The sequence below is a fragment of the Durio zibethinus genome, chromosome 1 (assembly GCF_047325235.1).
Source record: "Durio zibethinus cultivar Kanyao isolate XHJ-2024 chromosome 1, ASM4732523v1, whole genome shotgun sequence".
In the NCBI taxonomy this organism is placed as follows: Eukaryota; Viridiplantae; Streptophyta; class Magnoliopsida; order Malvales; family Malvaceae; genus Durio; species Durio zibethinus.
This window is the reverse complement of record NC_143162.1, coordinates 26,877,585-26,904,936: the sequence shown is the minus strand read 5'-3', so window position 1 is coordinate 26,904,936 and position 27,352 is coordinate 26,877,585. Positions and strand designations below refer to the sequence as shown.

At 34.0% G+C, this 27,352-nt stretch overlaps 2 protein-coding genes across 2 annotated transcripts; both read right to left on the bottom strand.

Annotated features, from left to right (window-relative positions):
- Positions 1–12,268: 12,268 nt before the first annotated feature.
- LOC111311183 (Leucine-rich receptor-like protein kinase family protein) lies at positions 12,269–17,017 on the bottom strand. The gene is made up of 2 exons (XM_022910556.2): positions 13,378–17,017; positions 12,269–13,001 (listed from the first exon to the last, which is right to left on the bottom strand). The coding sequence occupies exons 1-2, from the start codon at positions 16,247–16,249 to the stop codon at positions 12,619–12,621; spliced, it is 3,255 nt and encodes a 1,084-aa protein (XP_022766291.2). The 5' UTR covers positions 16,250–17,017; the 3' UTR covers positions 12,269–12,618.
- A 3,625-nt stretch (positions 17,018–20,642) lies between these two features.
- Positions 20,643–26,820, bottom strand: LOC111312197 (protein PIGMENT DEFECTIVE 338, chloroplastic). Its single transcript, XM_022912255.2, has 8 exons — positions 25,889–26,820; positions 25,518–25,592; positions 25,370–25,441; positions 24,391–24,471; positions 24,183–24,280; positions 21,827–21,952; positions 21,181–21,229; positions 20,643–21,099 (listed from the first exon to the last, which is right to left on the bottom strand). The coding sequence occupies exons 1-8, from the start codon at positions 26,744–26,746 to the stop codon at positions 20,935–20,937; spliced, it is 1,524 nt and encodes a 507-aa protein (XP_022767990.2). The 5' UTR covers positions 26,747–26,820; the 3' UTR covers positions 20,643–20,934.
- Between the last annotated feature and the right edge of the window lie 532 nt (positions 26,821–27,352).

The window sequence follows — 27,352 nt, the reverse complement described above, 5'->3', positions numbered from 1 at the left end:
ATTTACGAAACACATGCTAATGAGCACATGATGACCAAACAAATTATGAGAACAGGTTACTACTGGTCTACAATGAAAAATGATTACATCAATTATGCCAGAAAATGCCATAAATACCAAATTTATGTAGATAAAATTCATTCCCCTCTAGTCTCGTTGTATGTCTTGGCACCACTATGCCTTTTCTCTATGTGAGAAATGGATGTGATCGGACCCATAACCTCAAAAGTTTCAAATGGGCATGATTTTATCGTTGTGATAATCGATTACTTTACCAAATGGGTAAAAGTAGCTTCATACACTAGTATTACACGATCAGTAGTGTACAGATTCATAAAAAGAGAAATAATATGCTGGTATGAGCTCTCAAAAAAGATCATCTCAGATAATGCTAGCAAATTAAACAATAAAATGATGAAAAAATTATGTGCACAGTTCACGATAAAGCATCATCATTCAGCACCATATCGCCAAAAAATGAATGGTACAGTGAAAGCTGCAAATAAGAACATTAAGAGAATATTGAAAAAAATGACTAATATATATAGAGACTGGTATGAAAAGTTATCTTTTACCTTACTTGCCTATGGAACATCAATTCAACCTTCCATGAGGGCCACCCTGTTTTTGCTAGTGTATGGAATGGAAGCTGTACTACCAATTAAAGTAGAAATTTCTTCCCTGAGAGTTTTGATAGAGGTAAAATTGGATGAAATAGATTGGGTTTGAGATCATTTCGAGCAACTAAATCTCATTGAAGAGAAAAGGCTCTTGGCATTCAATCATAGGCAAATTTATCAAAAAAGAATCATACGAGCATATGATAAGAAGATACAACCTCGATGTTTTCGTGAGGGCGAATTGATTTTGAAAATGATCTTGCCATATCAACATGACAATAGAGGAAAATGGATGTCCAATTGAGAAGGTCCATATGTGGTAAAAAAGGCATTCTTTAGCGAAGCTCTAATCCTCATAGAAATGGATGGTGATGAACTACCAAATCCTGTGAATTCAAACACTGTTAAGAAATATTTTACTTAAAATAAAAAACAAAAAATGTAAAAAAATAAAAACAAAAAATGAAAAAAATGTAAAAAAAAAAGAGAAAAAAAAAGGGAAAGTGATTCAGACTAAAAACTCGAAAAGGGCGGTTTAAACCAAAAGGGTTTCATTTAAACTAAAAACCTGAAAAGACAGCTTGAATGAAGGTGGAACTAGGAGAAAATCCTTCAAAGAACAAAGGAGTGGCACCAAATGGACGAATCATCGCCAGAATTAAGAGAGATGACTTTTAGAAGGCAAGTTCTCATTAGTCGTAGATATGAGGCAAAGATTGGTCATATCAAATCAAACATGACAAGATCGCAAATATAACAAGTTTTTAGAAAAGACCTGGTCTGAGTAGGCCAAGGTTGTTCAAATGTTCATTATCTAGAAAATTGATATTTGATTCTTGAAATACTTTTGAGTTAACTATTCTTTGTCCCGAAAGGTTTATCTTTATTTTTCTAAACCCAAAATACCCTAACCGTGTTTCACACCCAACCTTGAATCTAAAATCATTGCATTTGTTATTTAAAATTAAAATAATGATTGATGAAGTTCACAATAGACCAAAGCATCACTCAAAAAGAGAATGCAATATAAGGATAACATAAATAATAATACGGGGTCAAAAAGAATGAAATGAAATTGATTGATTATTGAAAACAAAAGAGAGAGAAGATAAAGAAAGAATTCAAAAATTTTAAAGCAACTGAAAGCCACATGGGTCCATCAAAGACAGAGATTTCTAGTAAAAAATCAAAAGATTTAGAAAGATGAGACTACTGGAAGCGGCTTTTAAAGTTTGAAAGAATTGAACCAACAAGTTGAATTAACTTGGATAAAAAATGCATGATATAATTCATTGATTGCATCTTTCTTTTTTCATTCATCATAATCATTGCATACATCACATACCTCTTGATAAGTTGCATAAAAGGTTTCTTTATAGACATAAAAAAGAATCAACATTTTTTTTTTCAAAATAAAGATGATGGCCTTGAAAATGATATGTTATCTCTAACACAATTCTTAGAATCGAAACTATTAATCTATAGAGTGCCCAATCCCCTATTGTTTAACTCACAGCTCAGTCTCAATCTCATTATTCTTTGGCTCGTGGTTCAATCCCGATCTCATTATTCTCTGACTCACAATTTAATCCCAGTCATCATTATTCTATGACTCGTAGTTCAATCTCAATCTCATTATTCTCTGACTTACGGTTTAATCTCGGTCGTTGTTATTTTATGACTCACGGTTCAATCTCGATCTCATTCTTCTCTGACTGCGGTTTAATCTTAGTCATCATTATTCTCTAACTCGCGGTTCAACCCTAGTCCTCGTTATCCTTAACTAGCAGTTTAATCCCGGTCGACATAATTTTCTTGACTCGTGGTTCAATCCTAGTTGTCTTTATCCTCTTGACTCACGGTTCAATCCCGGTCATCTTTATCCTTTTGACTCACGATTCAATCTCAGTCATTGTTATTTCTTGACTCGCAATTCGATTATGGTCCTATTATTCTTCAACTCGCGATTAAATCTTGATCTCTTTAGTTTCTGACTTACAATTTAATCTAGGTCTCTTTATTTTTTGACTTGCAGTTAAATCTCAATCTCGTTATCCACCGACTTACGGTTAATCCCGATCATCTTAATTTTTTGACTAACAAAAATGAAAAAAAAAACAACAAAAATAAAAACAAAATAAAATTTTTTTAGTTTCGGACAAAATTAGCATCTTTATCTTTGCCCTATTACTGATTCTCAGTAATGTGCAAAAAGAGGTAGCTGTAGACACCAAATTTGTTCGATTTTTAGTTAAATCTCGTTTTAAAGTTCATTGCATGTATTGGGTTTTCAGGCCCAGACCTGATTTCAATTTGACTGGGCCTCAGGCTCGATTTTGGCTCAACTGGGCTCTAGGCCTGATTTTTGACTTAATTGGGCTTTAGGCCCAATTTGATCCAACCAAGCCCGAAGCCCAATTTCATTATTTAAGCCCAAAACATATTTATATTTTATTTTATTATTTTTTTAATTAAACAAAAAATATAATTAATAATTAAAAAAGAGAAAATAATTAAAAAAAGATAAAAAAACAAGGGACTGATGTACGACGTCGCTACCACCACTGTCTAGCCCCCTGCCTAATACCATCAGATCCAGCCACCCCTACTCAGTCACATCAAATCAGTCGCCTTCACTAGCCACCCGACCAGCTAGCCTATAGCCTACCCTACAGTTACCACCTGCTTCACCGTGCGCCACCGCCCAACCTTATAAAGCACCCAGCCTTTCCACCATTCCTCTCTCTCAAACATACCTCTATTCCCAGAAACACAAAACTCCCACACCCAGAAGCTTAAAACCATTCCCAGAAACCCAAACACTTCCCTATCCCCAGTTATTAGAAAACAAAAAACCCAAAATAGACCCATAAAAAAAAAAAAAAAACAAAACATAGTCCTCCTCATAGGGAGGAGCCTCAACGCCAAAGCCACCTGCACCAAAGAGAAAAAAAAAAGATCATTAGTTAATCTTCAACAAAAAAAAGAGAGAACATAAAAAACTTCAAACATCGATCTATGTCAATCAGGGCTATTTCTCGTGAAAAGGACAGCGGATCTGAGCTCAAGAGGTCGAAAGGAGCTTTTCGATGAATTTTGAAAATTTTTGATCACGGGTGACGACTATTGGTGGCGACCCAAAAGGCAGCCGATGCGACGGCATGACACTGGACTCCGGCCAAAGTCAGAGAGAGTTTGGAGAGTTGGAGAATTTTTTTTTTGAAAGAGGGATGAAATGAACTAAAAAAAAGTTTACTTTTATAGAAAAATCATATGATTAAAACGATGTCGTTTTAAGCATATGGAGATTCGCACATGCCTGTGACCTGATCTGAGATCTGCACAAACCGACCCACTGACCCATCTCATCTAGCCTTCAGCTGGTCTAGACAAATTGCCAGCGAACCAGTTTAGACCGATCGTTGACAGCTCTGGTTCAGATAATTTTTTTTTATATTTTTTTAAATTTTTTTAAAAATATTTTTATATCATTTTAACCCTATTATTATAATTATTTGTGCATGTTTTAACACTGTTATGATTTATTAAAATGATTATATGTTGTTGTATAATAATTAATAATAATAATAATTAAATGACAATAACAATAATAAAAATTCAAATGATTTTTAAAACTTTTAATTTCTTTTAATTTTTTTTTAATAATCCAAATATTAAATATAAAATATAAAATATGCATAATAATAAAAAAAAAACTTTTCCCTGCTTAGATATTGGAGGGAATACGTTGTGCTTTAAATAATGATAATTTTGCTTAGATGTTGGGGAATTATTATTAAAGAAAAAATTTTAAACTAAGTAAATTAATGTTAACTCTTTATAATAATAATAATAAAAAGGTTAATTTTTGAAAATTATAAAAATCGAACTTGCTCCGAAAGTCCACCTAGATGTTTGAGATTTTTAGAGATGTTCGCGTTTTCTTTAGCCCTAAAATCCAAACCCTTAAATCCTAAACCTCAAACACTAAAATCAAAACCCTAAACCTTTCAAACCTTAAAACTAAACCCTAAAACCTTTAAACCCCGAGATCAAAACCCTAAAATCCAAAATTTCAAACCTTAAAATCCAAAATCCAAAATCCTAAAAGTCTAAACCCTAAATTTAGCACACAATCCCTAATCATTACCCAAAAATCATGCAAGTCCTAAAACTTCGACCTAGGCCTATATTCAAAATCATTTCGAAACTTTAACGATACGTGTGAAAATCTCATATGAAATGATTTGTTTTCGAATGTTGCCTAAAGGATGGGGTATTTAGAAAACTTTATTTCATAATTTTTTTTTCATACAAATTCTTAATTCGCATTAATAATGAGATTAACAAATAAAAAGTATAATAGTAAATTGAGATCTTAAATATAAACAGTCGCACCTAAGCTCTGTCTAGATGTTGAAAAATCGGGATGGTCTCATTATACTTAAGAACCCAACTTTAAAATTGCACTTCATCCTACATAACATTCATTGGCATAAATACGTTAGCATGTTATCATTGGTAATTATCTGCATTATTTTATCTTTAATTTTTATTTACTACTTGATGATAAAATGTTTTATAACAAAAAAGGGACAATAAATTTTATTTGTGATATTATAAAATAAAATAAAAATAACATTTCGAAGGAAATAATTCTTTGTACTTTGCCTAGATGTCGGAGAGTTATCAATAATTATCTTCTATAAAGAGTGTTATTTCATTTTAAAGATTGTTGTGTTAAATCTTAAGCGAAAAGAGTTATTTTAAACTCTACCTAGATGTTGAAGAATTTAAAGATAATTCTTTAACTTAAAGATTTTCTCAATATTCTTAAATAATGAGTTTTAGCAAATTTTTTCTTTTTCAAATGAAATGGATTATTATTAAGTTTCAAATTAAAACTATTTCATCCAACATAAAAAATAATGCATAATTAATTGGTGCCAATTTATGGGCGTTTTGGGGGTGCTAATCCTTTCCCACATGTAATCAACTTTCGGACCCAACCTGATTTTCGTAGATCGAATTTTATCTTTTTAATAAACTTTAAACCCATTTTTATAATTTTGTTAAAAAGATAAAATTTTGGGTGACCAATCACACCATAAAAAAATATTGGTGGCTACTTTTTCATTTTTTTCAATTTTAAAATTCTTTACGTCTGACGGTCTCAAAATCGTTACGATAATTTTGACTGACGTATTAGCTTGGTTCAGATGACATGTAATTGTTTACGACAGTTTAAAAGCTCAATCATCTTTAGAGTTCCAAAATTCAAAAAATAAAACAAAAAAATGTCTTTTTGTTAGAGCTTAAAAGTTCAGACCGACTTAAAAGCCTTTTTTTGTTAGGTTAGCCTTACGTTGTATATTTTTGCTCATTGTTTCCTACTTTTTCTCAGTTTCTGCTATTTGCCCTTTCTTAGTACTCTTGGTTTCGATCAAACTACCTGTTTGCTTCTTAGTTCTCCATTTTATTATTGTGACATAACACGTTGTGCCATGAATTAGTCTCTCTTAACCTCTTTAACCCCCTTGAGAGTTGAGATTTTACTTTTAGATGAAGACCTGAGCCTATGAGCCATATAACATATTAGCTAGGTTTGTCTAATATCATATTATAAGTAGATAGTACGTTCACAATAAAAAATTTTATGATTGTGATGGCAATCCTCAGTTCTGTCTACAAAGAGATCGGTAGCTTGATTATTCTTTTCATTGGTACTTGCTCATTTCTAAATCTCACTAGTGTTGTAATGATTAGTTACAGCCGATCTTCCTTGATTCTTATTTTTTTCATGGTGCAATAGTATATGACGTCGATCGAGCTCCAATTATTGTATAAGATTTTCTTGACTACATAATTATATACTACAGTTATGATTACTATGGCATCATCATGTGGGTGCTAGATTTTTTTTAAGTTTTTTGGGCTAAACAAGATCGGTTTGTCTTTCTAATCTATTTTTTTCTTTGTTGAAGTATCCACAACTATGATCATGCCTAGGTTGAGCTATTTCCTGTAATTATGTTGATCACTTTAACGATTGGCTTATTGTTATCAGTTCGACCTTATTCTCGTCTTAGCTCATCTTCTCAGATTTCTCTTATTTGTTGTTCTGCCTTTCTCCTATGTCTTGGATGAGCTCTTTTCGATCTAGTTTGCAATCCATTCTAGGTTGATCTCATCTTTATTGTTCCATAAACCTCATCAACTAGCCTCTTTTAATCAAAGCTTTTATCTCATTTTTTAGGTTGACACAATCTTCAGTATTATGACTTTTGTCTTTATGAAAGGTGTATCTTTTAGTCGGATCCCTCATTGTGTTTTGTCTCAGTGGTTTCGACCATCTAAGGTTAATTTTTTTTTTAATTTGCATTATAATCCTCTCTCAGGAGATATTTAGTGCAATGTAGTCCCTTTCTCCACTGGGGTTTCTAGCCTTATATCATTTCTCTTTAAGGGAAAGATCATAGAAATCTTTATCTTTTTACTACTAAGAATGAGGGATGAGCTTCTTTGACCTCGATCGCTGAGAAAAAAGGGATGACCTTTTCTCACGTCAGTTGCTTTTTATTGTAGTTTCAGTATTTATATATTTTTTGACTATAAGTAAGACATCGATAAGAGTTTTAGGTGGTTCTAGTGACAAGATCAATTTTAGGTGGTACTATTTGAGTCCACTTGTTAGGGTAGCTACAACAGTCATTTTCTCTAAGTCTTTTACTTATAGAGCTTTTGCGTTAAAATACATGACATAGCTTTTCAAAGATTCATTGCGACCTTGGTAGATCAACACCAAACTCAAAGTTATTTTTTTCATTCCTAAGCTACTTACAAATTGGGATAAGAAAGAGTGGTTGAGTTTTTTAAACATTGTAAATGACCTTGATTTTAGGTTGTTGTACTATGACCAAGTTACACCCTTTAGAGTGGTAGCGAGGCTCTTACACATCAAAGCTTCGTCTGCACCCTACATTATCATGTTAGTCCTATAAAGTTTTAAATGATCGAAGGGGTCAAAAGTATCATCGTAGATTTTTAAAGTTGGCATTTTGAACCCTTTGAGGGGCATGGTTCTGTCGATCTCCTTAGTAAAGGGCAAAGTCTCCAAAAATTTAAGCTCATCCTCGAATGCCATTACCTTTATTTTTAGCTCTTTTTCCATGACCTACATCCGAGCTTTCAGGTCCTTATTTGGTTAGGGTTCGAGATTTATTTGTTTGGATTTTTGGGTCATAGTATGTGTCAAATTATGACTGGGGTAGTGGCGAACTAGGTTATTGTGCTCCTCTTCTTTGAAGGTTGAAGAAGCTTCCATCTTTTTGTAACTTGGTTGTTTTACTACTGTTTCTCAGCCAAATATGATTAGGTCAGACACTTTCAAAGCTAATGGTGGGGTTATGATTTACAGCATCTATTGAAAGACTTGTATCTGCTCAGTTAAAGCCTAAAATTGTTCCATGGTGGGGCCAGTTTGTGGTGGGACAAGTCAGTTTGAATGTTAGCTATTATGTGTTTTTATCCTAGCCAAAATGGACGTCTCTCCTTCATGTAAAGTCATTTCCCTAGGTGGCATTGTTTCGTGTTTGGCTAGTGAGTGAAAAAAGACTCTTATCTAGCGCACTAATTGTTTGTGTTGAGCTTCGACCCAAGAGTATTCCTGGAAAAGTATAAGAGAAGAACGGTTAAAGGCAAAGACAAGAAATGTTCCCTACATTTACACTCGGAGATGCAAGTCATAATAATTAAGGTCAAAAAGAGAGCAATAAGAAAAAATAGGAGTATATTGAACTTGCTTTAATTATGCTTGGACATCGTATTTATAGGTAAGGGATAGGGGACCATTGGAGGACAATAAGGTCCTGGTTAAACAGATGTGGTACTAAATATGTTAGGCGGATCTAATATGTTAAATCGACATAAATGTCAAAATTACTCCTAATTGTCTACTAAAAGCTTCTAATAAGGAAAAAAAAAAACTATTGTACCATTTTGACCGACAAATGCCCCCAACATGTATCATTCCTAAGAACACTAAATTTGTTTGAATTTTTTTTTAAACTCCTCACTTTGTAATTATTTTACATCAACTTTATCCAACTCCCTATCAATCCATCCTATTCGCCTATCTTTGTATTTTTTTTTTTTTTAATTTCAAAAGCCAATGAGTTTGATCAATGAAAGTAAAACAAAATTAGTAAAAAATAAGTCGACACATGACAAAATTTAGGAAGATTTAAAATACAAAAAATTTATATAATCTTTTATATATAAATATAAAATTAAATAATAATAAGATATATTTTTTTATATATTTCTAAGAGGGACAAGAAAACATTTCAAATCTGATTTGACTCAAATTTTTAAAAAAGAAAAAAAAATTGATATGATCTTAATTTAAAAAAAAAATACATCAATTAGATTAAGCCAAATCAAAACTAACTAGAGATATGTAGTTTTGTCATTCCCATCTCTATTGATTTTTTTTATAAAATTTATCTAATTAAAAAATAAAAAAAAACAAAGGAAATAACAAAAAAAATCAAATGAAGGTGACACATAAATTTATTAAATAAAGATATTAAATAATAATTTTACTAATATAATAGATATATATAATTAAAAATAACAAAATATATTTTTTTATATATATTCAAATTAAAGTAAAACACCGAAAATCCAACCTTAAATTAAAAAGAAGTCATATTTATTGGATTAAGGTGAAACGAAATTCATCGAATACGAATTATTTTATCATCTTTGTCTGCATCAAATTTTTTTCAAAAACTCATCTAATTAAAAAAAAATAAAAGACAATCAAAAACAAAAACAAAAATTCACATTAAAATATCAAAAAACTTTTTTAAAAAAAAAAGAAAAAAAAGAAAGGGTGCCACAAGGACACCCCAATGCTCGCCAAAATTTATATAAAATTAAGTATACAGATAATGTGTATATTGTATTATAACGGTTAAACTTTGGTGGCAGGAGGAGATTATAGAAATGTATTATCAAGGCAGCAAATATGTTTTTGTTTTAGAATTTGGAAATCCAAGATTTTAAGCTTGTCCTGTTGCCAGACATCCTACACCACAACGATTTCTTCAATAAACTAATTCAATTCACCTGTGAAATTTTGATCAGTCACTCATAGGCTAACCAATGCTTTGTAATAACAACAATTCCATGTTTAAAAATTTTCAGTTGGATACCTATTTTTCAGCCAAATTAGAAGCTATTTGAGGAATCCTATTGGCTTCAAGGACATGTTTTTGTTTCAGGAAGATGATCTGAGACAATAGCTGGAAAGGGAGGGTCCAGACGATGAGAGAGGAGATGATGATGACAAGGCCCTTGAGTAGGAGTCCTCATTGTGATAGCAAGGCTCTCGGCATCAGCCTTGTATTATGACTTTATGATCCGTCTGGGCTGAAATCAGCATGGATGAAAACCAAGTACGACATGTTTTAACTCCCGACTGGTAGTAAGCCAGGTAATATTGTGAACTTGCATTTGCTTTCAGCAATCTCTGGTGGTCTTTGGTTAACATTAGAAATTAATTATCATAGGGTTTTGAACTGGATCTTTTCCAAGCTCATGAAAGTGATCCTGGTTTATGTTGAGGATCTGATTAAGATTTGACTGTCCAATTGAGAAAGGACTAGGCTCTGGTGCTGCATATACATCGCAATTGTTTTATTTCTGCCAAACCACATAAGAATCTGAAGCTCTATTTAGCTGCCAATAATTGTTTTTACCTTTCACAAATGTGAATTTTTCCCATGTTCGTGGAATGTGAAATTATGTTTTGCAGACGTCCTGTAGGTTTATCTGAACATGCACATTGAAACAACCGTGTAGGAGATTTCAAGCGGAAAACCATAATAAATAGACAATAAAGCATTTTATTGCTGAGAGAACGTGAGGCAAAAATTATTGTTTTAAGTCTTTTCCATTACCGAAGTGTTGGTTCATCCTGTTTGTAATAAAGTACCAAATGCTGTTGCAAAACCATGTTGGTTTGCCTGGTATAATATCAGAAACAGGTTAAAAAGTAGGATGCGTGGGGATAAAAGCCCATGAGGGGAAACATTGGAAAGCGGGGTCCTCTGGCTTTCGTGGACAACTTGGGTTGATAAAGAGAAAAGGCTGCTTGGTAACTCCGTCTTCCTAACATGGATGGCCTCAATACACCTATATGCCTTTGGTCACTTTGCGTGGGCATGGGCATAAGTGAACCCCACGGCAATTGGTAGGGCAACTCCGCAAGTAGGTTCATTGCATGTTTTGATCCTTGTACCGAAAGCAAAAACCCGACATATCTTGAACAATAAATTGTCTGAAAGAAGACTGGAAAAAGACACCGGTTTGATGAGATTGTGAGGAAGAGGTTTATTGTTGGCAACAGGTCATGGTTTTCTCATGTGGTAGGGACCAACCGGCAATGGAGGCACCAAAACCAGGATGAATTTCCTCACCATCTTCCATCTCTTTTTCGGAATTTTCTTGAAAATATCATCCAATCACAATTGACCTCAACACAAAGAAACATTCAAAAAAAAAAAAAAGAAGTTTATTGAACTCCTCATAGATCCTCAGTTATTGTATTGTCAGTGTCAGGATTAGTCTGGACAACACTTGAATTGTTGAACTGCTTTGTTTTTTCATTAGAAAGGGAATGTACAGAAGAAAAAGGAAGAGTAGGTTTGTGGGGATGGAAGATGATTATTAGTATCTTATTAGCAGATCTTTTTTTTTTTTCCAAAAGCACTAAAAATTTAAAAAGAGTGAAGTGATGGACCAAAGTGAAAACTGAGGATTACAAGGGGAAGGGGGGGAGACAAATCTATTGTCTGCTTGGGCATGTGTGATAGAGGGAGGGAAGCATGGCTTATTTCTACCTGTCTGCTTTTCTGCTGCATCATTGAGCTTACACCTACTTCCAATAAATGCAAGGAGAAGGAGGGATTGCTTTCTCATTCTTTTTGCTAGCCTCTTTAATATTAAAGGCTATTCACAACTACATCACTTGCCCCACGTTTTCAGGTTTATTTTCATCTGCATATAAGGTTAATAATTTCACTCTCTTTGTCTCCACCTTCCCAGTTCCCACCTTTTCCCTTTTTCCTGGTTGTTTAAACGTTGATGCATTTTTTTTTTCATTTCAAAAACTTTTAGACAAACCTATGCTTCTACATTATCTGACAAGATTTAAGTATCGTTTCAATCTAAATAGATTAGGATTTGATGACCATAAGGTTTGAAAAGTTATGCTTCATTCATACATTTTTGTTGTAAAATTGTTTCTTATATTGTGCCAATACCGTCCAATATAGTAAGTAGTTCAGTATATTAATAACAGAATTGAAAGAAAATTTATCAGACACTAATGGTATACAATTTAAATTCTTGTACGTTTCTCTCTTTGTAACTTTTTTTTATGTACAAACACCAAATCTGAAGTTTAACTCTGTTGATTAATACAATTATCCTTAAATGATAATATTCAAAGAATCTAGAGTTCAAATACCTACATTTACAACCTCTTCTCCTATCCCAAGCTATAGCTTCCTTTGTCCAAAAAAAACTACCTACATGTGAGCACAAACTCGGGCAGAAATTTGCGAGCCTTGCAAAGGATGGAATTGAAATGTTGAAGGTTGAAAATTACCATTCACTCTGGAATTTAGCTGATATCAGCAACTAAGAATAACAAGGATTAGGCTCAAAGATTTACAGGGCCTTGGATATAAGAAAACGTGTAACATGATCCATTAGAAAATGAAACAAAAAACAGAAAAGAAAAGCACTAAGAGAGCAAATCAGCAGCAACATTGATGTTTACAAAACTGTACATCAGACCCCAAGACCATTCAAATCCAACAATATCTCCTTTTCTTTTCCCATAACAGCACCACTCTTTTCTTTATCTTGGGATAGGAAAGAAAATCAATCTATGATGTTCTTGGAATTTAGAACAGAAAAAACAAAATTAGCTTTGATTTGAGGACTGCTTTATTAGAGGTTGAGAAGTCTTTCCCCATTCTTCAGGTGGGCTTTTCACCTCCATTAGTAGTGCCACCACTTCCTTCATGGTTGGCCTTTCTGCAGGTGAAGAGTTCACACAAAACATTGCAATTCCAAGGGTTTGAAGCATTTCTTGAACCATTGGATCTGGCAATCCTTGAAGCTTTGTGTCTAGAATCGATGCAGCCGGTTCATAGCTACCCATTTTCTTTTTCACCCACTCAACAATGTGCATTCCCTCACCCACGTGAGATTCAACTGCGCTACGCCCACTTAGTATCTCCAGCAGAACCACTCCATAACTGTAGACATCGCTTTTCTCAGTTATGTTCGTTGTGTAACCATATTCTGCATTGATTATAGACATTTGTTAGATTTGACATCAACACTTGCAAAGACGAGATTAAATAACTAATCATGGTAAAGATTTCTGAAACCATCTTTTCCAACACGACGAACACATATATATATTGGTAGCTAAAAGTCACACTACATGAGAACAAATCAATTTAAAGACTTCTCTAACAAGTTAAAGGTCACTAATCTTCAACCAAAAGTCCAAACAGCTTCACTAAACTATATATGTCTGCATACAGGCATGAGTATCCCTCTCCAACTAAACATACAAGGTTAAAATGGAACTCAATGATCAAGTTGTGTACAATGATCTGCAACAAGCATTACAATTTACAAAACTAAGTTGAGTGAAATTAGGGATGCTTGCCTGGAGCAATATAACCGTAGGAGCCAGCTACTCTGGACACTGCATGGTGGTAGCCCGGAGAGTTCATCAGTTTTGCCAAACCAAAATCTGCCAGATAAGCCTCATACTTGGAGTCTAGAAGTATGTTATTGCACTTGACATCTCTGTGAAGAATTGCAGGTACGCAATCATGATGCAGATAAGCTAAACCTTGAGCTGCTCCAGTAGCGATCTTGTACCGGGTTTCCCAATCCAAGTTTCTGTTGCTTCGCAAAAGCTGTTGCAGATTACCATTTGGGATGTAGTTGTATAAAAGGAGCTTAACACTTTTATTGGAACAATATCCTAAGAGTTTGACAATATTCCTATGTCGAATGTGTCCGAGAATCTGAATTTCTGCTGCAAAAGAGTCCACTGCAGGCTCTTCATCTTGTTTTGTTTTCCAGAGCTTTTTTACTGCAATCAGCTCGCCACTGGGCATTTCTGCTTTGTAAACAACCCCTGAACAACCTTTTCCAATCACATTCTCATCCTTGAGACAGTCCAAAATGTTATCAATGGTAAAATTGAGCTTTTGAAATGGAATGAAGGTCCATGGATAAGAGAAATCTTCAGCTCCTGGTGAAGAGGATAATGCTTCTGCAGATTTCTCTACCATGTACCTATGATTCCTTGTAACTAGAAACCATGAAGCAAGGACAGCTATAGTAACTGAGGCCAGAATCACAGAGATCAAAGCAACAGTTTTGGCTGATCTTAATCCACTCTCTCTAATTATACGTGAGGAACAAGTAGAACCATCCATAGATTCACATAAATTCGGGTTTTGAAGGTAAGAATTAGAAGAAAGAGTCCTAAAGAAAGGTGTTACGGGAATAGGACCTGAGAAATTGTTAAAGGATATATTCAAAGAAGTAAGACTAGTAAGGAAACCTAAAACCTTAATTCTTCCATATAGCATATTATGTGACAGATCAAGTGACTGTAACTGTGTCAAACTAGACATCGATTCTGGTATTTCACCTGTAAACATATTGGAGCTCAAGTCCAAACTGATTGTTAAGCTTGTCAGATAACCAATTTCAGGTGGAATTTCACGAGAGAGACTGTTGTAGCTTAAATCAAGCAGGGTAAGTTTCTCCAAATTTCGAAAGGATTTTGGGATAGACCATGTTAGTAAATTGTTATTGAGAATGAGCTTGTTCAAGTAACTTAAATTACCAAAGCTCGATGGAATTTCTCCTGTGAAGCTGTTTCGGCTGAGATCAAGCTGCTCTAAATTCAGGAGCTCCCCAAGCTGATATGGGATTTCCCCAGTAATGTAGTTATTGTGTACATCCAATAGCTCAAGAACTGTGATGTTGGCTATCTCAAAAGGGAGGCCACCGGAGAAATGATTCATGTATAAGTCAAGGAAGACCAGGTTCTGCAGCTGGCCAATCTCCTTAGGTATCTGCCCTGAAAGCTGGTTCTCTCCAAGCCTTAACCTCACCAGTGACTGACAGTTTGCAACACTTCTTGGCAACCCTCCTGATAAAGAGTTTCCCAGAAGCAGAAGCTTGCTCAGCTTCTTCAAACTAAAAATCTCTTCTGGTATTGAACCAGTAAGCTTGTTCCTTGAAAGGTCAAGTGCGTAAAGCTCCGTGCAGTTACCAAAAGAAGATGGAATTGTTCCAGAAACTGAATTTCCCCACAAAAAGAAATTCTGCAAGTATTTCAAGTTACCTAACTGCCATGGGATTGTACCGAATAATTGATTCTTGTCAAGTTGAAGAGCAGTCAGACTCGAGCAGTTGCTTAACTGCCAAGGAATTAACCCGGCTAGTGAATTATCAGACAAGTGAAGTTGCTCAAGAACCACCAGCTTTCCAATGTCACCAGGAATTTCACCGGAAAGATCGTTAGCAGAAGCATCAAGCACAACAAGTGACGAACAATTCGAAAGCTCAGCTGGGATTGAACCAGACAATGCATTACCCCATAAAAGCAAGCTAGTAAGCTTTTGCAGCTTACCCAATTGAGGAGGAATAGTACCAGTGAGCTTGTTCATGTGCAAATACAGATTCCTCAACTCTGAGCATAGCCCCAGTTCAGGTGGTATTGAACCAAAAACCTCTGTATCATAAAGAGCCAGAGTTTGGAGGTTGATCAAGTTGCCAAATGTTGGTGGTATCACACCAGAAAGCCCTGTGGCCGCAGCTCCAAATGTGGTAAGATTGGTAAGTAGTCCTAACTGTGAAGGAATTTCTCCTGTTAGATAAGGAGTACCTCCTATTCTGAACTGCTGGAGGGACACCAGTGAACCCAGTTGAGAAGGTATTGAGCCATTGATGAGATTGTCTTGTAGACAAAGAACTTGCAGTGAAGTGAGGTTAGCTAGTTGTTGAGGAATCCTACCAGTCAATCTATTTGAATTCAAGAAAAGAAACTGTAGTAAAGAAAGTTGGCCGAGCTCTTGAGGAATGGAACCTGAGAGAGAGTTAGACGAGAGGTCTAAAAGGCGAAGATGATTAAGTTCACCAAAGGAAGGAGGGATTGTTCCTGAAATATTGGTGGAAGAGAGATTGAGAAGTTGCAAGGAAGAAAGAGAGGACAGTTGTGGCGGTAGAGAAGAGAGATTGAGGAATGTGTTAGGTAGAGAGAGGGAGATAACTCTGTCTTGTGGAGAACATGTTATGCCTTGCCAGGAACATGGAGTTTGGCTTTTTGGGTTCCATGAAGAGAGAATCGATGAGGATGCTCTTGCAGATGGGCTCGCAGATGATAGAAGAGAGAGAAGGGCTTCTCCATCAGGTGAAAGAGAGGTGACAAAAAGTGTTCTAGTTATGGCTATGCTAAAAAGGAACAGAAAGAACAAGAAATGGGTCCTTACAAAATGGCTAGGCCTTGCCATTTGAGCTATGAAAATGGCTTGGAGATGAAAACTAAGAAATGGGATTGAGAGAAGAGAGGCTTCTTGAGAGGTTGTCTTGGTCTTGGTGGAGGTGACGGTGCTAGTAGCGAAAGTCCACTTCTAGCAGACAACATGCATGTGAGAGCGCTAGGTTTCTCTGGACGTGAGGTTTGCTTACATTTTACACCAAACTGTTGAACTTGAGCACACATTTAGCGATGAAACCATGCATGTGAGCATCGAGAAAAAGATATGTACCATAAATCTCCATTACAAGCCTGTATTTAAAAATCAAGTCATAGCACTGATGGTGAAGAAAACATTACCAACAAAGAAAAAAATAAGTCCCCTCTAGGTGGTGGCACCAAAGACAAAGAAAAAGCTGTGACAGGTAGTAATGGTGAGAAGCTTTTGAAGGCTAAGGTCCGCCAGGGCATACACCGTGAGTGTTGGCGATGGCAGTTACGAGTTCACGATAAAGGGTGGTGGAGGCTGGCTGATGGTGATGGATTAGCTTTGAGTTTTTGAATGAGTGTGTTGCCTAGCCGTGACTTGCTTGTTACCTATGATAGTCTAGACTTTGAAAGACTGCATTTCCTCTAACATTTAAATGCCAATGCTTATTTTATCCAAGCGATTTGGGCGACACAAATATTTTTAATTGGCCGGTATTGCCCCCAATTATCTATTCAACAGTAATTATATCATATTGGCCGAAAAGAAAAAACAATAACTATGTTCCAACTCAACCCTTGATCTCTTTGCAGTAATGGTGACCAAAATTTTAAGCATCCTTTGTTTCCTTCATCACCAGGTTTACACGTGTCATCATCAAAGACAATTCCGCATTTAGCTGGGACCCCTTCAGGTGGGCCCTGATGAGAAGCAGAATCCAATGGTTGAACCTAAGATGTTAATATTGGCTTATACAAAACACATATTTGATTATTTTCACATGCATTTTGAATAATGCAATTTACGAATTCAAGAGTAAGGGTTTATCCTCGGCATATTTGACACTTGTACTAATGCCAAAACTCACTTTTTCTAAATAACCATGTTAACTTTTCATATTCGTTTTTAATGACAAGTTTTTCGGAGCTTAGACATCAACATATTCACAAGATATATATTTTTTTGGTCGAGATATTCATAAGATATTTAATACTATTGTTTAAAAAATTAAACTCATTTCTTTTGTTAAATAATTTTACTTATAAAAAAATAATTATAAAATTTTAATTATAAAAAATTTTAAAAAAAATTAAAATGGGGGTAAATTTTAGTTTGCTAATATATAGCAATATTAATATGGAAAAAGAGAGATGGAATCAAGAGTTTCAGTATCCATATCCCCTTGGGCAGGGGCAGAAACAAAGCATGCCTAGGGAATACAAGACTCTGGTGACAATAGGATAGGAGTAAGGCAGGCAGCTTTGGAGAATGCGAAAGGCAAAAGGGTTAGCAGCAAGTAAACTAATTTCAATGTCTTTTTCTCTCTGTTTATTTTAGTACCTATCTCTAACTATGTGTCGGTGTCCATAAACGTCTGCTTAGTTTTTATTTTAAAGAGTTAGGGCTCAAGGGTGGCGTGCAGATACAGGAAAACTCGCATAAGAAATTTTGGTGAAGGAAAAAAAAAGGGTTTTTTTTTTTTACTATGGGGATGGTGAGATTAAGTAAGGTAAGTTTGATTTGATTACCGAGGAAAGGGTGGTGGGTTTGTTTTGGGAGTGGGGCAAAAGAAAAATCTGTAAAACGTGGGGTCACATGAGATGAGAGAGAATGGGGATTTTGTTGAATAAATTAGGGCACTGGTTTCAATTTTGGCGTTTATTAGAGTTTTTTCTTTTTGGGGGGTTTTTGACGGAACATTAATGTCATAAAATTTTTGAAGCAGATAATACGTTAATTTGGTGTGTAATGACTCTTTTATACCTTTGTGAAGTTGATTGGATGGGTATTTTTGGAATTATAGTTATTTTAATATTTTTGTTTATTGGATGCTCAAAATCAAGTTCTGCATGACACCAAAGCCCTAGTTACTACTGTACTTGTTTTGCGCTTGGGTCCTTGAAGTCGAAAACAGATAATAATTAGGCTCAAATAACAAGCCCGATTCCTAATTCTAACCTCCGTTTCATGCCTAGGGTTCACCCTTCTTACTTAGCTAACTGCAAGATGTTATGTACAAATAAAGTGGATCGAAAATAATGATATTATGCTAAATAACATGTATATATACATAGTTTGCATAAAATGTGGATTTGATAAATATTTTATTACTAGTAAGTAAAATCTTAAGATTCGGATGATAAAATCATAAATTAACATAACTATAATAATATAACCTATGATTATAATATTTGTACTAAATATATTCTGGGGAGGTCCAGCCAGTTCCCCATAAAAGATGCAAGATCCATACAATTATATGTTAATGCGCCGCTACATTTCAATTTCATATACTAACTTCTTAAACTTTTTTTTTTTTTGAAATTAACTTCTTAAATGCTTTTACATAAAAAAAATTTTTTTTTTTCATATGTATTTTAATTTTTATTTGATTATTAGAAATTAGCCAGGGTTATGCTAAATGATGCAAATCCAATTCACAAGGGTTTCGTTCATTTTTTAATTGATTATAGTTTAAGTTTTGGTAAAACATTTTAAAATATAAATCTTAAATATATTAGGTCGACATAAAAAAAAAAAAAAACAGCTTTAAATTTAACTCGAAAAAGAAATTAGATTCAAGTAAAATTTAGAATATGATCTTTCACCTTATTATAAAAAAATAAAAAAAAATAAGAAAAGGATATGGCATAATATCTATACGTATAAATAATGTATACAAAATTTAAGATTAAAGGTTTAATATCTCTTGTTATCCAAGCTATAAATTGAATTGGCTGTTTTGGGGACATTTGAACATTTAAGTCATGAGTGCTTAATCTTAAAGATAAAGTATGCAATTGAAAGTGTTTCATTTGACGCCTTAATTTGTCTCCTTAAACTTAATCAATTACGAAAATTAATTAATATAATATGCAGCTCCTTTTAAGAACAAGCCTTACGATTAAAAATATGCAAATTACACTGGCACTCAGTCAGTCAGTCAGTCCACTGAGATGCAAAAGAGCTGGACTTAAGCCTGCCAAAATGGACTTTGGTCTGCGCACGGGGAACCTCCAATTTTATATACTAACAACATCTTCTATTTCTTTTATATATATATATATATATTTCATGAGTAATTGTGTTTTGCTTTTAAACAAAATCCTTAAGTTTTTTTTTTTTTCATTCGTGAATTATAAAAGAATTAAAATGGAACCATATTAATTAAAAAAAAAAAACTCTTATGCTAGAATCATAAATATTATATAACCCCTTGTGTCAGATAAAACTGACACTAAAGAGTACTGTATGCCATTAATTTTCTTAATTGTCTTTGTCTTCAAGTTCATGGAGCCCCTAACCCTATGTATGTAATTATAATTAGGGCATGCATGTCCAACAACTTTGTTCACTTAGATTCTATATATGAAACGGTAGATTTTTAATGTAAAAGCGAACAAACATTATTATTATTATTATTATTATTATTATTAAGAGAAAAAAACATGAAGAAGACAAAAAGGGTGGCTCTCAAAAATGAGGTGGGTTTTAAAAATTAATTTTAAGACAACTGATCGTTAGGGTTGGTAAAGGGTTTGATAACTTTTGCCATAAGTTTTATATTCGAAAACAAAAATACTGAGTTTCAAAGACATATTTCTGAAATCCCGCTTTCAGTGTAGACTTTTCCAACCTCAAAATAATTAAATAATTAAATAAATAAAATTCATGCATTGGAATGCATGCATTTTTAGTATAGTAGGTGTACGGGGGACGAAATAGTATTGCTAGTGTATTTGACAAATCTTTTCACTTTACTGTGGTACGGGGGACTAAGAAAATTGTTGAACCTCAAAATGTCTTGTAGGGCTACGGCCAATTAAAGCCCAAAAAAGTACTTTTGGTGGAATTTACCACACTTTGCAATGTTATTGGCAATAGCCATGGAAAAAACAAAAAAAAAATTGGCCAAGGCAATCAGAAAGTTTGCTTAGTTAGTGGCTATACCTTTGCAGAGTTACTAGCCCTTGGCCTTGGGGCATAATTTTGCTCAATTCAATGCCTTCAATTGATAAAACTAACATGGGAACAGACACCTAGAAGAAGTATTTGTCTTGGCATAACCATAAACTGATTTGCTGGGCTGGTTTTGGCTGTTCAAAATTTCACATTAATACATTTGGTATCTTAATTAATGTGATCTGAAAACTAAAAATTTATTCCTTTCCAGGTTTTCTCCAATGCCATCAGTAACAAAAAAAAAAAAAGATGCAAGTTTGTGTACAACATTTGAACAATGGAGATTACTTTGATGCAATGATCATTGTGTACACTTCTATTTCAATTTCCTTTAAAGCGGATTATACATTGGTGATCTGAAGTAGAATGCAGGCCAGAAAAGATTTCTCTATTTCCAACAGAATGGCCAAAGATGTTCACCTTTCTTTCATGCAAAGTAGAACATCATGTAGATTTCACAAAGGCCAAAGGGTTGGGCAGTAAGACTCAACATCTCCCTTTTTTACAAGTTCGTAATCTGGCAGTGCAACCTTAAAAGTCAACTTGATTCATTCTCTTTCAAATTTGAACCACTTCCAATTTGCATACAGAGTTTCTTCATTCTCAAAAGGTAAAACATCACTTGGAGGAGGTTCTATGTTATGAGCTACAGAAACCGCAGGTAGATTTTGCCTGTACTTCTTTGCCATCTCTTCAGCCTCAGAAAATACTCGCTGTCATAACATTAATTATCAATTATTGTGACTAACTTAAATCATATCAGACGTTCCTCATAAAACCAATCATAATTTTACCTCTTTGCTAGATATAAATAGGCCAGGCTCACTTTCAAGTTCAGCAGTACTGCAAGACGCATGAGAAAAATTATATGAGCATTTATAAACTTCCGGACAGATATAAGTTTACATATGCATGTCAAATATACTGTTTTATTTTATCCTCTTTCACCTGCTCAAATTTCCAAACATAAAACAACATTTTCATGTGCTGGATTTAGGGTTTAACAAACATTATCAAACCTATGATATATATGATAGGGAAGTGATAGTAAAGACATGAAAAAACAAATAACTAGACCATCTATCGAGAGATGTAACAGGAAATATTCACCAGAGGACATAGAAATCTGCTCAGAATAAATGGTGAAGATCTGCATATAGCAAGATATAAACAGAACATTTTATTTCATTTTTTCCCACCTATAACACAGTATAAAACTTGGTTACAACTTACAAGCCATTCTAAGTCTAAATACATTTGTTTGTGCATGCACAGATGTGCCACTTTGCAGGTAAATTTCCATCATGTGCAAGGAATTTCATAAATTCAAATAATTGAATCAGATAATGTCTCAAGGAAGAGAAACTGTACTTCGGAAGAAACAGCATTCAAAAGTCAGAAACAATTGGAATAGCAAAGCTCTCAACATAGTCCTATTACCTGAGAGATATTTTGTCAGGAAAGAGTGACTTCACAACAAGAACCTTGATTTTCTCCCCTTCTTTAAGCAATTCAGCAACAGAAGTAATTCGGGTTTTACTCATATTTGAGATATGGAGCAACCCACTGCAACACAGTTGAAAATTCAGAGTAATTTACGACAGTAGCACAAGAAAAATGTTGAAACTTAACACATAAACAAACAATTATGCACAGACAACTCATATAATTGAGAAGCATATCAATTAATAAGTGCAAAAGAAAGTACTCATTTAGAGTCAAATGAGAAGCCTTACAAATTTACAGTATAACTACGATGAACGAGGCGGTGTAATATCAGCATTGTAAAAGGTACTTTCCAGGCACACATCAGAATATGCCTCTTGGCCTGGCATAATAAAATTGTGCCAAGGTGCAGTGCAGGAGGCATTTGAACTGAATGTTTACAATTTTTGAAAATTTTCCTTTTAATGCTAAACATTATTTATCAAATGTTTACTATTTAAATATAAAAGTAATGCTCAACAGACTTATGCCTGATGCTTTGGGGCCAATGCATTGCCTCACCAAGACAAATGCCTCAGTCTAATGCTTTTACCTCTAAAAACAGGGCGCATGATGTTTGGGCCACTATAAAATACAGACAGATTTTCACCATTTTTTTTTTATATCTTTTCACCAAATTTTCTTTCTTTAAAACACGGTTGTAAAAGTTTGAGACAATGAATTTGTCATTGAGCCTTTATGATGTGCCTATCAGACTTGCTTATTTAGCTAAATGTTACGTAAGAAAAGCCACTTCTATATTTCCAATGAATGCAATAGGGGATAAAGTGAGCTTATAGAGCTTGCCAAACATGATTCATGCAGCATTTACTCTATCTTGTCTGCTCCAGTCATTTTCTCTCACCGTCAAATAATCTTCGTGTTAAATTATATACTATATACTAAATCTCAATCCAAAATCACTGTCCATTCTCTCACATTTCATTGTTAGAGGAATAGTACCACCATATTTGTCTTCTCTGATATTTGATATGGTTCATTTTCCCATTCTGCCTCATCTTCTAGATGCATATTTCCCCCTTTCTTTTTTGTCTGTTCTCTTGATTTCTTTGTTGTTTTTTCTGTTTTTTTAACTGTTTTATATTACTTTACCAGCATAATAGACTACTTTTTTTGTACACATGAGGGGCATAGCCCATGGGGAAGAGGAAGTCAGTCTTGGTTCGAAATCAAGACCCCTATATCCCCCTAAAGCTCCTTAACCACTAGGTCAAGGAGTTGAGGACATAATATACTACTTTATCAATACATATACTGTTTTCTATTTTTCATAAATTAAATTATTAAGTAAAAATATTAATTATAAAAATGGATTATTTTAAATTTAAATTGAATTAATATTTCTATAATTATTAGTTTTTATTTTTTTGAGTGACTTATTTGTAATATAACTTTCACTAATTTTTTTTACCCAATTAAAATATACTTACATGGTTTTTTAGTTATGAATGGCATTGATGGAATAATAGATTTTAGCTGCAAAAGTTTTTACTTTTAATTTTAACCACCAATTTTTTTTTTAATTTGTATCATATATTTGATTTAATTATTTTCTCAAATTTCAATATTATAGTTCAAATCCAATTGCAACTAGATAAAATTTTCATGCGTCATTTATTAGTTTTTTACTAATATTGTTGATTATTGATTTATGATAAATTATTATCCCAATACAATAGAAGGATTGAATCTAAATTTGTGTTCTTGAAGCCAATAATTTAAATACTTGAAAAAAATAATTGAAAAAAAATAATTGAAGTAATCTAATTGTTAAGTAACTTCTAAATTCAATTTCACCAACTATCTCAATAATTTATTTTCAAATGCACATGATAAATCTTTATTTATCTTTAACTTCAATAAAATCTAGATCTTCTATGAAATCAATATTTTAATTTTAAAACTTGATAATAATAAAAAAAAAAATTGTTTTAACGTTGTTATATTGCAGCAATGCACAAGCCCTTGAGCTCATAAAAACTAAATTGAAAGCTCAAAACGTGTAGGAACTCTTAACATTCATATAATTTTATCCATTCACCATTTAACATCCCTCTTCCCCTGCTCGTTGCCTTCCAATTTCCATTCTCCTCCACCCTTTTCTTTTTACTTCTTTAAACAAGAATCTTTAATTAAAATATTATCAGAAAGCTCTCACACTATCTTTTCATTAATTTTTATGATGTTGATGACTTTATCTTTACATGATAAGATAATAACCGCACAAACCATATACATTTGCATTAAACTTGACATTAGGATCAAAACAATAAAGTAGCTTTGCACTCACCTTCTATTGGAATCCCCTATTCTTACTTGGGCTCCATATGGTAAAATTTTCACAACAATTCCTTCCAAGAGTGTTCCATCTCGAAGGTTCAGCATTTCCTGCAACATTTTAATATCAGCAGCCCCCTATTTTTAAAATAAAGTGATAGAAACCAAATGCCATATTCAACAGAAAAAGAATGAGGAACAGCGAGGCAATAGTTACTAACCCAAGCTTCCCTCTCGCTCAGTCTTAAGTCATTGTTAGCCTCATCTATACGGGTAACTTTCACATACATTCTGCAACCAACCTATAACATAAATGAAACAAGTCTTAAGAAGCACAGAATCAGTGAAAGAAACAAAGAAATGTAGATAGAACAGACCTATATCCAATTGTGTAATTATTTCCTTCTTATCACCATCACGCTTCTATTCTTCTTCTTAGTACTGTTACTTTTACCAATAATTTTTTTATTTCAGCGCTACTTTAAAGGCTGAAACTCCAAATTTCAAATTTTTTTTGTTTGTTATTCTTCAAATTCTAATGAATTCCTTCATGGATCATAAACCTTATTGATTAAAATCATTCTCTTCAAAGAATGCTTTTAACAGAACATTGATTTAGGAATGCCACTTGCATAACTAGGTGGCTTGTCGTGGAAACTACAACAAGGAAGAACATGATCAAGGGGGAATGACAAGGCATGCCATATGATAAATATATAGAGGCAAATCATTTGTTATGCATTCAGAGGGATTTTATGATACAGGCAAAACTTCTTTTATTTTCACCTAGAACAAAATAATGATAAACAGTCCAGCATCAGAACTAGAAAGGTTTGGTTGCCTAGATCCTCAACCAATGATAAACATGCATAAGGCCTTGAAATATCCTCATTTTCATGAAGAAAATTATTCCCTCCATGAAATAATTCCCCAAAACTCCTAAAGACAATCATATAAAGAATATATAAATGATAAATACGTATATCAGAATCAGAAGCACTACTTAAATGCATAAAGTGCAACTATATCTGGCTCTAACTTATTAAGTTTAGATAATATTGTTCCATCTATAGATGGTTTTAGACTAGAAATGCTCTTTTACTGGAGTTATGCCAAATGCCGATTGATGCATGATAGTGAGCCATGACACAGAACAGAAACAGAACTCAGTTACAGAAATTCCCATGACAAGAAACTTACATATTCTTTCAACTCAGAGAAGTTGTTTACCCTCTTCATCAACTCAGCTTTTGGAAGGAAAGCTCGCAAACCCTGCAAGACCATGTCTGCAACGTGTTTCACATTGACACACATGCAGAAGCACATAATAGAAATGGGACACACGAACCTCAATTCTTGTCAGCAGACCACCTGTATTCCACTCTGTAAATTTAACCTCTATAGGTTCATTGAGTTGTTTTATCTGGCCAAAATTCAGATTAAATCATTAGTTAAGTTCAAAAATTGAAGACTCTTTAAGGTTTTTTGGATGCTAATCTTTTGTAGTTAACAAGTTGAAAGAACAAGTAGATTAATTATCAAGAGATCCCCATTCTTGTTTATATGTAAGAGCTAATATTGTCTTAGAACTTCAAAAATTCAAAATAAAAGCATAGATATGTTTCCATTAAGCAAATACGAAGTCATCAAGCATCTCAGAGTATAAACATGAAAATCACCAAATTTACTAGGAAGGAAAGAAAAAAGTGAGATGAGAACCTGCCTCACTCGATGCCAAGCAATCCTCCTGAAGAGCCGTCTAGTTGAGAGCAAAGGCCGACCGCTAAGTGTCCTTCCAAGAACCTCAGCGAACAGCACAGTTCCAGTCTCAACCACTGGCCTTCCAGGCACTGGCCCCCCACTCATTGCATCATCATCCTTAAAAATTCCCATCTTCCCATAAACCATAAACTCCTCAGCTTTATTTTTCAAATCACACGTCAAATATTCCATCTCTTTATCATACAAAGGCAGCACCTCTTTTGTCAACATTGTACCCAACATGTCAGCCCCAACATTCACATCAAGCTTATTCTCATTACCAGAAACAACAACACCTACCACTAAGTCACCAGGTTTTGGCTCATAGTATTCAACACCAATCTTCTCCACCTCATCATTTTTCTCCTTAGAAACTCCTAATTTACCTCCTCCCTCCTCTACTTCCAATGATTCTCTAGGTCTAAAGAATTTCAAAAAAGGCTCCAAAGCCTCATCTTTATCAGGTTTGTCAGACTCTTTATCAACATTCAAAGGTACTGGATTAGGCTTATTAAGCAGTTCGAGCTCCTCATTCTCTCGAATTCTACTATCACTTTCAAGTCTTTCAGGCAACTGGGTACTTGAAAATTCATCAAAGCTATCATTTTGAGAGCAAAAAATAACGCGGGTACTTCTCAAAAACGCAAATTTACTCGAAAAAGACAAAGCTTTTGGTGTCAGAGTAGTGGTAAAAGAGTGACAAGAGTGAGTTGTTTTAACAGAACATTGGCAACTTGGGGCACCATTAAAAGCAACGTATAGACTTGAAGAGTTGAGAAACGAGAATGACTTACAGGGCTGAAGCAGGGTTTGCATCTTCCTTATCCTGCTCGCACCTCTCTACCTCATCAGTGCTCTCCCTCTCTCTCTCTCTCTGATTTTGGACTTTAGAGTTTGATATATTTTTTTTATTCTCACTTTCGACAAAGTTGAATTTTCCAAGGTTGTTTTAGCCCTTTGGGCCTGCTGTAGTCCAAACTTAATTATTTCAAGCCTTTGTTAGACCCAATTTTTGATATTTTGGAATTTCTGTTTCATATTTAGGCTTGCCTTTGCTAGCAGCCTTCAACTTCGGTCCAATTATTATTATTATTATTATTATTATTATTTTTTGATTTGCTCCTTTCAATTGTCTCACTAAAAAATCTTAAGCATCCTAATTAGAAGAGGACCAATCTTGAAATGTTAGACTAGGTTTGTTCCTTGAATTGAAAAGTAATTACACATGTACATTTCATTATTGAAACCTCAATTCTTTTTGATAATTTTGACACCTCAATTTGTTGTGTATAATAATCCATCATGTGGTATATGCCGATTTGTGACCCTCCAAAAATTCTAATAAAAAATATATATTGACTATTTTATAGCAACCCATTTAGAAAAGTGGGGGTTAAAAATGGACGGTGCTACTCGCAAACT